Source organism: Oncorhynchus mykiss, chromosome 11, assembly GCF_057628025.1.
Source record: "Oncorhynchus mykiss isolate SJ-2025 chromosome 11, ASM5762802v1, whole genome shotgun sequence".
In the NCBI taxonomy this organism is placed as follows: domain Eukaryota; kingdom Metazoa; phylum Chordata; class Actinopteri; order Salmoniformes; family Salmonidae; genus Oncorhynchus; species Oncorhynchus mykiss.
The window spans coordinates 47,069,978-47,086,804 of NC_143032.1; the positions used below are offsets into that span (position 1 = coordinate 47,069,978).

Genomic DNA, 16,827 nt, shown 5'->3' on the forward strand with positions numbered 1-16,827 from the left:
CCTATCAGAGCTCTTGTAGCATGAACTGACATGTTGTCCACCCAATCAAAAGATCACAGAATGAATGTAGTACTGAACGCATATGAGATATGAGACATCTAGTTAGCACTGCAGTGCATAAAATGTGGTGAGTAGAAAGACAATAGTTGATAGTTGTAGCGGGTTTACTAATGTGTTAGTTCTAGTAGCAATGTTGACTATGACGTAAGTTAATATGGTGACAACTATGTAGGCTGTGTGTAGCAGTTAGCAGTTATGGTATGAAGGTTTGGCGTGGAAATGTTTTTTCGCCTGGTCACAGACAGCTGTTGTGTTGTGCACTGAAGCCCAAAAGTGAAGGGAAAAGGTGAGAGGCTGCGGGCTGCTATGAAAGGCTACGGCTGCTGTGGCTGCTATGAAAGGGAACTGTGTTTGTGGGTGATCAGGGGTGTACTCATTCCACCAATTCTGTTGAAAAATATTTATTAAATGGAAAGCAAATGGAACACAACGAGGATAAACATACCTTAATTTGTCCAATAGGAACTTTAGTTTTTCAACTGTTTAGACTAAAGATTACACCCTAGATCAGGTAGATGCAGGCAAGATTGTGCAAGGCGCTATTGAATGTGCCACTGTATGTTACCTTGACTACTCAAATATTTATCTTGAGCTGTGCACCTATGTTGTAAACTTTAATTTGTAGGCTAGATTGTAGCAACCTCATGATGGGTATAGGGAAATTTGAGTATGATTTAGTAGCCTAATCCTATTGATGTTACATTGTACTGGGTGGATGTAATATGAATAACAGTCATCTAATATGCTGTAATAGAAATAAGGCCATGCTCACAAAAAGAAAATTGTCTTCCCTAATCTTAAACGGCACCGACCGCCACTGGTTTCCATGCTCTTGGCAGCTTACATTTAAATAAAAGCAACAAACAGCAGGGATTTTGACAGCTACAAGCCCGGGACAATCCACGGTCCCAACCATAAGGGCTAACAGTTCAAATAAATATGCAATATCATTACAGTAGGCCTACTTTCAATTGGTGGGTGCAAAAATCCATACACTGCTTTCCTTGTCTTGCCTCGTCTTCATGACATTTCTGGCTATACCACAATTTTTTCTGCAGCTCGCTTTCCATACCTTCCCTCTTTTTCTTGTTTCCCTCTGACATTTCTGAAAAGATCAAGGAAGGTAGGAGTTGAGGAAATGTCAACTAAAGACCTGGACAGGGGAAAAACGGAATCTAGAGACATAAATCTAGGAATCTATGATCACATGACAAAGAGTTAGTATGAGATAAGCATGTAAGACACCACTTTGGTGAGTATTCAAAGCTTGAGCATAGTAAGCAAGATAAAGGGGGTAGCCTATGCATTAGATGGATGCCATGACTTCACGCTAAATTATTTTCAGAAGTATTCTGTAGCAAACACCAACACTGCAATGCTGCTATGGCCTACAACTACTACTATATATATCTCAGCAGATCCCAGAACCCATCATTATGTTGGCTACTACATGATAATAATACTTTCATTTATTCTATATAATTTTTTGAAATGTTGGCTAGTTCTACAGGTTACGAACCATGAACGCCATTCTATTCTATATTCTCTCTTCTCCTATGAACCCCGGCCCCATCTCCATTTAATGGCCAAACCCACCAAATAATTATTGAATTTCCCACTCCAGTTCCTGTTACATCCGGTTTCAGCACCACGGCTAGCTCCTTCCCGCATTGTCGTGATTTAGGTCGTGCACCCCTCTGCTTGTTTTGCGGGGCCAACTTCTGACTAAAGGCTGTTGGAGTTGTGATTTGAGAAAGCTTTATGTTTTTTCTTTCCATGTTTCGCATTCGAGGTGGCTGACAGAAGGAGGACATAGGGAAGAGGATCTTCATCACAACGCACTGAGATGCATTGAACATCATGCAGTGACGGCACCTCACCAAATTTATTATTTACCTTTATTTTAGTGCTCAGCTCTGCAACGAAGATTGCAAGACGACACGTATAAGAGGAAGAAGACCATAGTGGAAAAGACAATCTGCATGTGAAAGTACTGGATCTGGTGCTATCGGAGGCAAGAGATGCAGCCTACAAGCAAGCTTCTGAGTCTCACCCTCCTCGTCTTGATGGGCACTGAACTCACCCAAGTAGGTTTATAAACGCCATTTTACTCCCCATTTAGGATACTTAAAACATGATTTGCGAATTATCCTACAGATTACCTAATTAAAGACGATGTATGCCTAGAGATTTAAATATATTATGATATAGAGACGATAAAGGGATTTCATCCCCCGAAAAATTTGATAAGCTCTTATGCGCATCCACCGAGGCATTTCTATAGCCAAACTGTATGCTATCTATTCCTGATTGTCTACAACAACAATTAGACAATCAATTAAATAGTCTAGGCTACATTGAAATATTTAAATTGTTGTTTCACATGCAATTCATCTAACTAATTATATATTATTTCCAATTATGTGTGAGATAATCGAAGTCGAAATCAGCGAGCAAAACGACTGAATGAAAGTTAATCACATGGCATTAGCAGTGAGAGCCTACATTGAATTGAGACTTTGGGTAAATCTTGTTCAACTTTCAGCCCATTGCGGAGTCCGTATCCCACTCAGGGGGTTCTTGGTGTGACTATCCATATCCGCATGTCTGAAGACTTATTTTCTAGAAGTGAGAAGTGATACTATAGACAGCGAGCAAAACAAATCATCAAATTAGTCAACTATTAATTTCACAATGACAGAAGTAGGGCACTTTTACATACATAGATTAGTAACGCTGTTTTGAGAATATCTATTAAACACGCTGATAACATGTGACTGCAGTTTAATTTAGTCAGAATTGTAGGCCTATTGGTTTAGTATGTCAGTGGAAAGGCTAAGTATTGCATAAACCAGATTCTACCCCAATTTGTAACATGAATAGCCTAATCTCTTTACATTGATCCTACAGGAAGAAAGCTGCAAACCAAAATCATTCAACACAGCAATAATAAACGGCTATTTAAAATGGGAAACAATTTTTAAAAAACGAATCATTTTTGTTATGATTAATAGCTATGATTAATAAATGGTATTCATTTGTAATGCTGGTCTTCAGGAACATGCTCTTCTTAATATCTCAATTTTATTTTCAAATAATTGTTTCTCTGTTCAGAGATGCTTTGCACTCCACGGTGACACAGCGCCTCCCCCTGGCTGCCACAATGCCACCTACTTTTCTGACAGTCTTGGACACCAACATGGTGTTCACGCTTTTGTTCTAGCCCAGCACTAACACACTTGGTCACACACTAATCAACTGATCATCAAACTCTGGATTAGTTGAATCAGGCATTTGGTGCTTTCAAATAGTCATGACAAATTGACATTCTTATTTACATTCCTGAAGCTGGTATGGCAGGCTATGTCACTACTACTAGGCTACACAGTATCTTACAAAATGGGCGTGCAATATAATTTGTAACGACAAGGTGGCGGAATGTCCCTAGATATCCCTGCACGTGGTTGGTTAAGCAAAACAAGTCCATGAACAGCGATAGATATTATGCCTGCATGTGCCATTATTGCGCCACGGACTTTGTACAAGCCTGATGTGAAGTCTGATGTTGTTTAAAATCTCTACCATTAATCAGATGTTCCAAGATTACGATTTTGGCGTTTTGTCTGTGAATAACTATATCAATATCTTGCATATCTTTATTGGATTAAATTAAACGTGATTGTACCTTGCTTTCGATAGCGCTTGTCGATGGTTGATGCTGATGGGTTTCAATGTGGTTGGACTAATCCAGTTATTCTCCCAATAGAGTCATCCAGCCACTGTTATTAAGTAACCTACACAATTAAGGCATTCAGTCTGAGAATGCCGTTTAGTTTAGGTTCGTTTGGGCTCGTTTCGTCTCAATTGCTTTTGTGGGGTTTCATGCTTAACTTGATTATATCACACATTGACTTCAAAGTCTGAAGTCATGTTATTTACATGTAGTATTCCCTAACATGAATATACTATTTTGTATTTGGTATAGAAGGTGGAAAGGTGCATAATGCTGTCTCGTTGTGGCAAACTCGAAAGCGTGGCACCACGTACTTTGGCTGACGGTTTATTGATCCGTGCTGGGTGGGCGGGGGGTATCCAGCGAATGGGAGAGGCGACTGAATTCCGTCATTTTATAAACTCGAGAGTGATTGCAGGAGAACGGATTCACAGTTTAAAACAATCGCATTGGCCCATCATCACAGTCGCCTTTGAAGAGGGCAGAACCTCCACCTGTCATCCAAACATGTTCAAACCCAGACTGTCCGCTGTTGCAGCCATGCCGTTGCATCAAATGACTGGCAATGTTATTTGCCTAGTTAGTACTCCACTGGAATGTGTACAATGAAGATTTTGCTAATACGAAGAAAGCGCAGATATGTCGGTGCCTTTACTCAAGATTGGAGTGGTGCTTAGCACGATGGCTATGATCACCAACTGGATGTCGCAGACATTACCGTCCTTGGTGGGACTCAACACCACCAAGCTCTTGGTAGCGTCAGGAGGGAAAGCAGACCGGAGTACAGGCGTGAGTGACAGCTGATTCAGGAACCATTTGAAGCATGTACCCTACTGAGGACAAATTGCGCGTTTACATTTGTGCCAATAGCACGAATAAAAATAGTTTAACAAATGTATTAGTATGCGTATAATTGATAATGTTGGTTGTTAATTTAAAGAAAAAAACTGCTCTTGGTTGTACATCAAAAGAGAGGAAAATTGAGTGTAGTGACTATTGCCAAACGAGTAGGCCTATCCATGAACATATAATAAACTGCTAATAATGATGTTACTATTCCTGTTAACCTTGTGTAGGCCATACAACAACTTTCACATATTCTTTGCTAAATGGATGAATTTGATATACTGTAAATAAGTGTGGTAATGTGGTCCAATGATGGACAATAATAACAATTCTAAAACTGTGACTAATGTATTTTAATATAAAGAGCAACATTAGGCTCCATTATATATACTAACAGCTAATGTGGCATATTAAATACATAATGGATCTTAGCATTATACGCTGCATGTCACTAATTGCCAGGGTATATCTAGAGCCATATTTCTATTCATATCTATATTGCTTTGGCTTGGTGTAGTGGTAAAACTTAAACCAATCCACATTTCAACCAGCCTCTGTACCTAATTATTACTCTGAAGGCGTGTTGCTAAGTAGGCAATGACTGTTTAATTAAATGACTCTACCTCATGACTTTATTGGAGGCTTGAAAATGTAACGGCACAGATTAAATCATGTTAAAACATTACAAGTACTAGATTATGACTTTAATATTATCACAATCTATCAAAAGCTATTTGAGTAGATTTACAAAGATGTTTTCCTCAATTTGATGTTATATCCTTTTGCCAGCCCCTTTGTCTTCAGAGTGTGGACAGTCTGTTTGATTGTTGAAGATTAGGGTGGGGCATACTGCAAGGTTCAAAACTACAGATGCCATTTTGCGTAATCATACTCCATCATCTTGGAACAAGGTTATGTATATCCCTGTGGTGAAATGATTCCGCTTCAAACTAGCACAAATTCTCTGCAGAGATCATGATTTTTGTTCAAACGTCCCAAAATGTAATTATATTGTTTGGTAAGCGAATGTGTTTTAGAAATGAGTAGTGATGTGGTGCGACTAGTGATGTGGTGTATCTTAAACTACTGAGCTAAAGTGAGCCTTGCCAAGCCAAGCCAAACCCGAGCTGGACTGTACTGGCCTGGTAAACCATTCTCCACAGTTGCTGAAACGGTGCTGGAAAGGACAATGTGAAGAAAAAAAAAATGTCAGAGCCAGTACAGTATGGTATGGAAATGGAAATACTGTCACATCCCATCATTACACGAATAACCCTTTTCCATTCATCTCTCCCTGTCTGGCCCCGTCTTTGTCTGTTTGTCTGTCTGTCTTATCATCTCTCTCCCTGTCTGTGTGTCTCTCTCGTAGGTGCTGCCAGCCAACCCCGAGGAGTCATGGCAGGTGTACAGCTCAGCTCAGGACACCGAGGGCCGCTGTGTATGCACCGTGGTGGCGCCTCAACAGACCATGTGCTCGCGGGACGCCAGGACCAAACAGCTCCGGCAGCTGCTAGAAAAAGTAACCACCCATGTAGCATGACGTACTACTGTACCCATTACCTCCTGTTATCAGAGTTCCACTAGAATAAACACCATTCACCAGTTGCACCACGAATACCATGACATCTTCTTTTCAGCAGTAACAGCCTATGGACAGAGGACAGGAGTCACTCACTTGTATGGTTCCTTGAGAACAGCAATTCAGTTCACCCTGCAGGATTTTGCCGATATTAATTCCCCATCATCATCATTTCATACACTACCGTTCAAAAGTTTGGGGCCACTTAGAAATGTCCTTGTTTTTGAAAGAAAAGCACATTTTTTGTCCATTAAAATTACATCAAATTGATCAGAAATACAGTGTAGACATTGTTAATGTTACAAATGACGAATGTAGCTGGAAACTGAACATTTTTAATAGAATACCTACATAGGTGTACCGAGGCACATTATCAGCATCCATCACTCCTGTGTTCCAATGGCACGTTGTGTTAGCTAATCCAAGTTTATCATTTTAAAAGGCTAATTGATCATTAGAAAACCCTTATGCAATTATGTTAGCACAGCTGAAAACTGGCCTTCTTTACACTAGTTGAGTATTTGGAGCATCAGCATTTGTGGGTTCGATTACAGGCTCAAAATGGCCAGAATTAAAGACCTTTCTTCTGAAACTCATCAGTCTATTCTTGTTCTGAGAAATGAAGGCTATTCCATGCGAGAAATTGCCAAGAAACTGAAGATCTCGTACAATGCTGTGTACTACTCCCTTCACAGAACAGCGCAAAATGTCTCTAACCAGAATAGAAAAAGGAGTGGAGGCCCCGGTGCACAACTGAGCAAGAGGACAAGTACATTAGAGTGTCTAGTTTGAGAAACGGGCACCTCACAACTCCTCAACTGGCAGATTCATTAAATAGTACCCGCAAAACATCAGTCTCAACGTCAACAGTGAAGAGGCGACTCCGGGATGCTGGCCTAGTCATTTACAACATTAACAATGTCTACACAGTTTTTCTGATCATTTTGATGTTATTTTAATGGACAGAAAATGTGCTTTTCTTTCAAAAACCAGGACATTTCCAAGTGACCCCAAACATTTGAACGGTAGTGCATGATCTGACATTGTCTTATACAGTAGACTTGTTTGGAGGCCAGGTGTTGCACAAATGTGGCACCTTGATGGGGAATAACCGTTAGTCCATGTTAGCATACTCTCAATCCCTATCCCGGATGTAGATCTTTCTGATTCGCTTGCTCTTCAAGTCCACATAACAGTATGTTGCTCTTGAGCTCTTGAATCACTGTAATGTCTGGCTTGGCACATTAGATATTACAGTGGCACTTTTTGCAGTCAGTCATCCATAGCATATCGACAATTAATTGTGCAATGCACCAACATTTTATGTTGGGAAGACCCTAAAACACTAAATGCAAACCCAGGTAAAACAAGGATTCTTAGTATATTTGGGGCTGTATTTAGGTCTTTATTGTCTTTATTTTTTTTCATTGTTTCCTATGTGTTAGGTCCAGAACATGACCCAGTCTATCCAGGTGCTGGACCAGCGGACCCAGAGAGACCTGCAATACGTGGAGAGAATGGAGGTCCAGCTGAAAGGTCTGGAGACCAAGTTTAAACAGGTGGAGGAGAACCACAAACAGAACATTGCCAGGCAATATAAGGTATGTCAACATTGCTCTTACATAGACAACATTGTACAAAGAGATGTCCTCTAAGTGGAGTTATGGGTCTATATTTGTCATGCGTCTCAGAGTAGAAGTGCTGATGTAGAACCAGGTCCTTCGTGTCTATATAATGTTATTCATAAAGGCCTAAAAGTCCAAACTGATCCTAGATCGGCACTACTACTCTGGGAAGCATGATACATACAGCCTCTGGTGTAAATGAAACCCTTACACCTAAATGCTTGTCCCTGCAAATAAAAATAAACGTCATGAACTACTCTGATGACGTTTATGTTTGTTTGTGTGTGTGTGTTTGTGTGTATCTATCCATCTATCCTAACATGTTTATGCCATGTTCTGTCATGAACATCCCTGGGAGTGATGACCCTTGCACGTTTTGTGTGTGTATATTAGATAGGCTAGTGAGTTAGATTATTCGACACTCAACAGTATCTAATTTTCTTTGCTTGCAGGGCTAACTTTAGGAAATTATAAAGCTGCAGAGACTGAAGAGGCAGTTCAATCCCAGTGTTCTATCCCTGAACTTGACCAATGACTATTTGCATCATGCATTCTATTTGAAAAATAGCACCTTTTTCACCCTCTGACCTTCACTGCTCTTTGCATTTCTGCATGTTACTGTAGATGCATTCCATTAATAGATTTTGTTCGTTTTTTTATTATTTTCATTACATTTTTATTTAATTCCATATCTCGTTAAATGTAGTATATACATACCTGGTTTACTACAGAGAAAACGTTGTATGTGACATGAAAGCGTGTAACCCTAAGATGTTGCATTTTAAAAGGTGAAAATAAAATATTTTCCCAAATTGTTTTTGGTGTGCCGAGGACTCGTTTCATGCTGCTTATGTTTGGGATGTTGTCACATCCGCTCATTATACTGTTGGATGTGTTAGGTCCACTCTGCACTCACCATAGGGAGATAGCCAGAGTAGGGCAAGACAAGTGTGGCACATCCATTTGCTCGCATAACACTGAACTAAGCCTATTTTAACCTTTCAGGCAATAAAAGCGAAAATGGAGGAACTTAGACCATTGATACCAGTGTTGGAGGAGTACAAAGCTGATGCAAAATTGGTATTGCAGTTTAAAGAGGAAATCCAGAATCTGACGTCTGTGCTAAATGAACTTCAGGAGGAGATTGGAACCTATGACTACGAGGAGCTACAAAACAGAGTGTCAAATCTTGAAGAGAGGCTTCGTGCGTGCATGCAAAAATTAGGTAGGCTCAGATAACACCGAAACACCCCCATTTGCTTCCTTGTGCAAGGGGCCAATCAGAGCTACAGTAGTTATTCTTCTCACACCAGCAGATCTCTATCTATCCACCACACCTACATGTTCTACCCCTACAGTATATCAGCTTTAACATACTCAGTTATTCTGTCATGTTAGGGAATCAAAGATGCCTTGACTACACCTATTCCTATTCATACTCCTACATGTACTTACATGCCTACTGCAAATCAAATCAAATGTTATTGGTCACGTAAACATGGTTAGCAGATGTTAATGCGAGTGTTGTGAAATGATTGTGCTTCTAGTTCCGACAGTTCAGTAATATCTAACAAGTAATCGAACAAATTCACAACGACTACCTCATACACACAAATCAATGCATCAATGCTTAACAATATTGTTGATGAAAAAAGAGATTGTCCTCATACAGTATGTCAAGTTAGCCACTATTTAAACACGTTAGGATTTAGAGTTGTTAACGGGTGATTTGAGTTACATTTTGCTAATGTAATACTATTTAGTCAAAATTACATCACTAGCACATCATGTTATCTCTAATGAGATTATGTTCACTTCTTGACTAAAAGCTACACACCATTGTAGCGGCAGTCATCTAAAAATAGTGACAGGATATAACAACTGACAGATTACTTATTTCAGTAATCTCCTTGTTGCATTGGGTTGTTCACAGGAAGGAATATAGATACAAAGCCTACCTGTCACCATGTTTCTTTGATTGATGTCAAAAATAAGTGAAAGGCTGAAAGTACAGATGTAGGATCTTAATTTGAGACAGTTTGCAACAAGACATTTTAATGATTATATGGATTGCAATTTATTTACATTTTTGTAGGGGTTGATACATTTTTGGTAAAGGAATATCAAGTCTGAAACTTCCAAGTGGACATTTGGTTACTACAAACAGGAAATTACAAACTTCAGAAGCCCTTTTAAACATCAAATACACAACAATGTTTTTGCAGGAAAGTTATTCTGCGACAGGGTGATCAAATTAAGATCCTACATCTGTAGATGAAAGGCTGGTACAAAATGCATGTTTAAAAAAACATTAGCAGGTAAAATGTAAAAGAAATAGACTGGTAAGGAATGAGACCGAGGGAAGACAACATGCATTGAGGTCAGTTTCCTTCGGGCAACTATATGATTCCATTATCAAGCCAACTACATGCACTGTTGGTAGCATTGACTGTTAGGATGCTGATTGTACCAATAGGAAAACATAGACCCTGTAGAGAGGGAGAATAGCTAATGTGCTGGCAAATTCCTAGAAATGTAAGAATGTCTCACTCCAATATAAGAGGATTATCCACTTTTGTTTCAAGTGCTCAGCTTTAACTTTCCAAGTACTATAGCAATGGGAGATAGCAAGAGTTACATAGTACGGAACACTATCTAAAAAGAATGGGGGCTGCTACTTTTTTCTGGATGTGAAGTGAGGGGGAGGTGTGAGTGTGAATTGACTCAAAATGTAATATTGCACTTACTGTCCCTGTTTTTAATATAGCATTTGTAGAGGAGAGTAATTGAGTGTGTGCTTTATGTAAAAACAGAAAAGTATGTTTCCATTATTCATAGTTATCATTTATCTATGCTATTGAATTGATACTGTTGTACAGAGACCACGAGACCAAAGTTAGTGAGCCAACGTTGATTCTGAGGCACAGAAATAGATTGCAGGAGGACTAGATTCTGGCATACACATGTATACAGTATCTACACAGTTCTTGCTAGAGAGCCCTTCAGCTAAAACACGAACGTCAAAACCTGAAGAAATCACAACTGATCACTAGAATGCAATACTAAAGCTGGATTTGTCATCATAAACAAGTCATATTGAAAAGGTAATTTTCAACATAGTTATATATCAAGTATAGCTGGTAGATCAAGGTCACTGACCTATGCAGGCAGACACACACACACACACTGTTTTCCAACCTATAGACAGCATTGATATTACAGAGATAAATGCAGTATCTTGCATTGTGTCTTTGGCTCTTGCAGCATGTGGGAAGCTGACAGGAATCAGCGATCCAATCACAATTAAGACGTCTGGATCAAGGTTTGGATCCTGGATGACTGACCCCCTGGCACCTGAGGATGACACTAGGGTAGGTCTGCTTCTGCAATACCTATCATATTTATTATACAGTATAAACATAAAACAGAGTCAGCGAAAACATGTTTTGTTAATTATGCAATTGTGAGGAACCTCAGGAAATATAAAATATCAGATGTAAGATGTTAGCTAGCAATGTAGCATAAATCATGTTTGAATTACCCAATTACTCAAGTTTTCACCAAAATGGACCCCATTAGAACCTCAGTAATGTGTTTTCATGCCTCACTGTCTGGGATTAGCTCACCGGCACCACAACAATGGGAGGTATTTACATCTCCGGGTTGTCATTGCAGTAAGATAAGTCATTCTAGGGATAATTGGTGTCTGATATTATTTATACTATGTGGTGTCTGATATTATATATACCTTATGTCTGATAAGAGATGAATCAATCCAAGGATTGGATGAGCGTTTTGTTTTACTAAAATATTAAAATATCACTCGTTATCATGCATAACTTTTATTCTTGTGTTCATTAAGGAATACCACTGACATTCATTATTTTCATGAATCCAGATGAAAGCTATGATCCCTTATTGATGTCACTTGTTAAAGCCACTTCAATCAGTGTAGGTGCAGGGGAGGAGACAGGTTAAAGGAGGATTTTCTTAAGCCTTGAGACAATTGAGACATGGATCGTGTGCCATTCAGAGTGTGAATGGGCAAGACAAAAGATTTAAGTGCCTTTGAATGGGGTGTGATAGTAGGTGCCAGGCGCACCGGTTTGTGTCAAGAACGGCAACACTCCAAATCTGAGAGATCAGAGATAAATTGAGTCATCCGCACTGGCTCTCAATGATTGATGAGGGTCGAAGCCCCGGCTTTGTAGAGAAAGTCTGTCTGGGAAAACTTTGATATCCTTAATTTAATCTCAGGGTTACAGCAGAAAGACCACAAGCGCTCCATGATTTAATATTACAGGAAGGCTTTAGAAGAACATTTGCAATAACACACTGTACCTGAGAATGACAAATCTTTAATGCTCTTGTATTCCTATCCAGGTGTGGTACATGGACGGCTACCACAACAACCGATTTGTGCGGGAGTACATGTCCATCTACGACTTTATGAATTCCGACAACTTCACGTCTCACCGCCTCCCCCACCCGTGGTCAGGCACGGGTCAGGTGGTCTACAACGGCTCCATCTACTTCAACAAGTTCCAGAGCCACACCATCATCAAGTTTGACTTCAAGACCTCCGTCATCAGCAAGTCACGCCAGCTGGACTATGCCGGCTACAACAACATGTACCACTACTCCTGGGGAGGCCACTCAGACATCGACCTCATGGTGGACGAGGGCGGGCTCTGGGCCGTCTATGCCACCAATCAGAACGCGGGGAACATTGTCATCAGCAAACTGAACCCCAACACCCTGCAGATCGTCAAGAGCTGGACCACCAATCACCCCAAGAGGAGCGCAGGAGAGGCCTTCATGATCTGTGGTACGCTATATGTCACCAATGGCTACTCCGGTGGGACCAAGGTGTACTATGCCTTCAGCACCAACTCGTCCACCTACGAGTACATTGACATACCGTTCCAGAATAAGTACTCTCACATCTCCATGCTGGACTATAACCCTAAAGACAGAGCGCTGTATGCGTGGAATAATGGTCACCAGGTGCTGTACAATGTTACCTTGTTCCACGTCATTCGCTCCGAGCAGGAGCAGTAGATAGCTAGCCATGCTGTGACCTTCTAATTCTACGGCAGACCTGGGTTCAAATACTATTTGATTACGTTCAAATATTTTTTAGCATTTGCTTTAGCCTGCTTGGAGTGTAAGATGGGCGGGGTTTGTAGTTTTGCAACAGTTACATTGGTTCCATTGCACCAGGCAAGCTCAATCAACCTTGGCTAGATCAACTGAATTTGAACACAGGTCTGGTCCACAGATTTTTCAAAGTAGGGGAGATATGTAACTCACATCAAAGTTTATTGGAAATGTATGCAGATGTGCAGATGTAATCACAGGCGCAGCAAAATACTAAGTGCTTCTAGCTCAGGGTTCACCAAACTAGGTCCTCGGGACCCCAAGGGGTACACATTTTGGTTTTTGCCCTAGCACTACAAAGCTGATTCGAATAATCAACTAATCATCAGATTTGATCATTTGAATCAGCTGTGTAGTGTTAGGGCAAAAAACAAAACCTGCACCTCTTGGGGTCCAGAGGACTTGAGTTTGGGAAACGCTGTGTAACGCCAACAGTGTAGTAATATTTAGCAATAAAAAATAAATACACACATAATCCAGAAACATTTAAATACATTAAGAAATTAAGAAACATGAGAACGAGCAATGTCAGAGACCGGAATATAAATATATATACATATAATGGTGTCTAAAGACAGTACGGGCAGTAAATGATTAGAAAACGTGTGTACAGCAGTAGTTATATAGGATGAGCCATTACTAGAATACAGTATATACATATAAAGTGGGTAGAACAGTATGTAAACATTATTAAAGTGACCAGTGTTCAATGACTGTATGTACATAGGGGCTGTAGTCTCTAAGGTGCAGGGTAGAGTACTGTGGAAGTAGAGAAGTATCCTGTATGTTACTCAGTAACAAGAAATAAAGTACATCATGATATATAATGTGTAGAAGGTATAGAAACAGAATGTAAGAACAGGTACCGAAAAGGTAATGCCTTTCTTGATTTAGATGACTTCAAAAGTCTTATATTGATTGTGTTTTTATGGAATTACCCACTCTTGACTTCTTTCATCACAGAGGAATAGTGCAGCCTAATGTATCGTAGTGTAGAATTGAATTACTCTAGAAGCTGAAGGGATATGAAATCCTGGGCCTTGTTGATCAAACTATATTAAACCAAACTGTGGGACACAACACACAATCATGACCACTTTCCCCAGGTGGGTGCTACTCATTGGTGGTGGCTGAGGTCACGTTTCCCCTAAACATCTGGAAAAGCTCTATATAACAATACATTTATGTATTAGAGTGAATTAATTCAGTAATTATAATTACTGGATCAGATAGTAAAAGTTGTCAAATGGAGCAGCCATTTACCATGTAACTCGATACCTGCATCTTTAAAGGTGGAGAGAGACTACTGTAGTGATCATCATAACGCAGAGCCATGTTTCTTTTTTTGTTGAATTTTTACCCCTTTTTCTCCCCAATTTTTTGTGGTATCCAATTGTTTTAGTAGCTACTATCTTGTCTCATCGCTACAACTCCCGTAATGGCTCGGGAGAGACGAAGGTTGAAAGTCATGCGTCCTCCAATACACAACCCAACCAAGCCGCACTGCTTCTTAACACAGCGCGCATCCAACCCTCGGAAGCCAGCCGCACCAATGTGTCGGAGGAAACACCGTACACCTGGCAACCTTGGATAGCGTGCACTGCACCCGGCCCGCCGCAGGAGTCGCTGGTGCGCGATGAGACAAGGATATCCCTACCGGCCAAGCCCTCCCTAACCCGGACGACGCTAGGCCAATTGTGCGTCGCCCCACGGACCTCCCGGTCGCAGCCGGTTACGACAGAGCCTGGGCGCGAACCCAGGGTCTCTGCTGGCGCTGCAGTACAGCGCCCTTAACCACTGCGCCACCCGGGAGGCGAGCCATGTTTCTTATTTCTATTAACATTAACCCATAATGGTATCCCCATGCGTTGGTAGCAAAATATCTGTTTGGAACAGGTGTAATGACACCTCATAACACACCTCAAAGTATTCTGTCTTTCCTGCGCAATACGTCCTCTCAGGAACCAACACAACACAACCACTCATTTGCATGGGATCACCTGTAGGTACATTGTAGGATCTGAGTATGATTGATAAATGAGGCCCAATGGACCACAGTGTAAAGAATCTAGTCAATGACAATACCGTATATCTGGGAACACAGACTACAGACAGTTAAGGCAAAGACTGTTGGAAGCACCCTGTTTCATTAATGTTTCTTTGTGGTGTGTATTTTCTATCTTCTTTTTGCATGGGCATTTTTACCAAACAAAATGGTTCCCTTCTCTGGATGTATTTTGCAATATTATGACGCTGTTGTACAGGAGACTAGTCTAGCATTGCTAGGAGGCAGGCTTTTTACTTTCTTATTGTCATTGGGGTTGATATACAGTATGTTATTATTGTTGGTATTGATATTTACTGTGATAGCCTGTCTTTGTAGATTGTAATTGTATTTGACAAGCTTGTATATTTCTGTCAGGCAAAAAAAAAAAACGACACTGTAACGATCACGAGAATGTGCAAACAATGTACCTATGAGCCAGTGAAGTATCCATTGGCAATTTTTTTTTTTTTGACATCACAAATCTTCTGTCTGTTTCTTAGAGTGATAAATTGTGACATTTTATTCTGTTGAGCTTGCATATGTATCTGCAACAACATTCATATTAATAAACATGAGCTTTGTTCTACAATTGACTCTTTGTCCTAGAAAATTAACTTCTGAATAAGATGACTTTCCTCAATCAAACCCATTTCTGCAATGCATCTGTAAAATGCAGATTTTTTTTTTGTCTCACAGATTTTGAAACAAGTGCTTCACATCTCATTGCATTATCCAAACAACGTATGCAACTGTTTGGTCAATGGAGCATAGGACACAAAAATGCAGTACAACCCAGAACATGAAAGGAGAGGAAAGAAAGCCCATTAAAGTAATTTCGCTATTGTTGCTCATCTGGATCCACCATTCCCTCTCCATGGCAACAGAGGTACACTGCAATAACCTCTTCCCTCTGGCAGCACGGAACAGCTGGTCTGGATACAGCGCCGTACATCGCTGACTGAGCTTCAGCCACAAAACACAACACACTTAATTAGCTCTCCACACTTCTCCCAACGCTGAGAAAATGATTGGTTTTGCTCCGACAATAATGATGATGAACAATGCAGAAGCAACAAGGCCTGTAAAAGAAGACATCACATACCAGAGTCTCTAGCTCCAAGTTGTTGCACACCATATGGGAATGAAGAATCTGGAGGTAAGATGTTTATCTTGACGGAGGTAGCCCACTTTGGTTAGTACAGTAGTATTCCTGATGCTCCATGAATTCAGTGCAATCATCTCTTTCTCTAGTAAGAATACTGTGATGCTATAATCCTTCTGAATATAATCATTGTACTCATTCTTTAGCTACTGCATGCTGACTGAACTCCAACAGGCTATTCTAAATTTGCTGTACTGTACAGTACTATACTATACTATTCCACATCCTCATATTCTGGCTTGTGTCCACTACATATCCTATCTTGTGGTAGTAGTTATGTTTTAGTAACATAGTGCAGAGTGTGGTGTGGGATGTACTTGCATTTGACACTTCCCCACAGAGAGAATCAATCCGATTCTCAGTCGAGTTTTGATTGATTGCTTTCTCAGCTATCTCTCACATCCCTTTTGTGCCTGTAAATGTGTTGTATGCACAGTTTAATGCAATTAACCAATATTTAAGATGGAAACAAATCATCAATCAATGTTTCCTCTACCGAACATTTCCCTGTTACACATGGATTTTAAAGGGATATCCTTACACCTTGTGAGTGTCCTATTGACAGTGTTCTAGTCATTTAGTTCTGAGTAATTACATCAGCACAGATGGTACATT

At 40.3% G+C, this 16,827-nt stretch overlaps 1 protein-coding gene across 2 annotated transcripts; it reads left to right on the plus strand.

The window, feature by feature from the left end:
- Nucleotides 1-1,675: 1,675 nt before the first annotated feature.
- On the plus strand, nucleotides 1,676-15,643 carry LOC110535732 (noelin). 2 transcript variants are annotated; one of them, XM_021620940.3, is made up of 6 exons: nucleotides 1,676-2,147; nucleotides 6,009-6,158; nucleotides 7,664-7,819; nucleotides 8,849-9,068; nucleotides 11,108-11,214; nucleotides 12,227-15,643. In XM_021620940.3, exons 1-6 carry the CDS (start codon nucleotides 2,082-2,084, stop codon nucleotides 12,902-12,904), a joined length of 1,377 nt encoding a protein of 458 aa, XP_021476615.1. In that variant the 5' UTR covers nucleotides 1,676-2,081; the 3' UTR covers nucleotides 12,905-15,643. The 2 variants fall into 2 exon arrangements, with proteins under 2 accessions (XP_021476615.1, XP_021476614.1); XM_021620939.3 differs by lacking the exon at nucleotides 1,676-2,147 and adding an exon at nucleotides 3,892-4,582.
- Nucleotides 15,644-16,827: the final 1,184 nt, after the last annotated feature.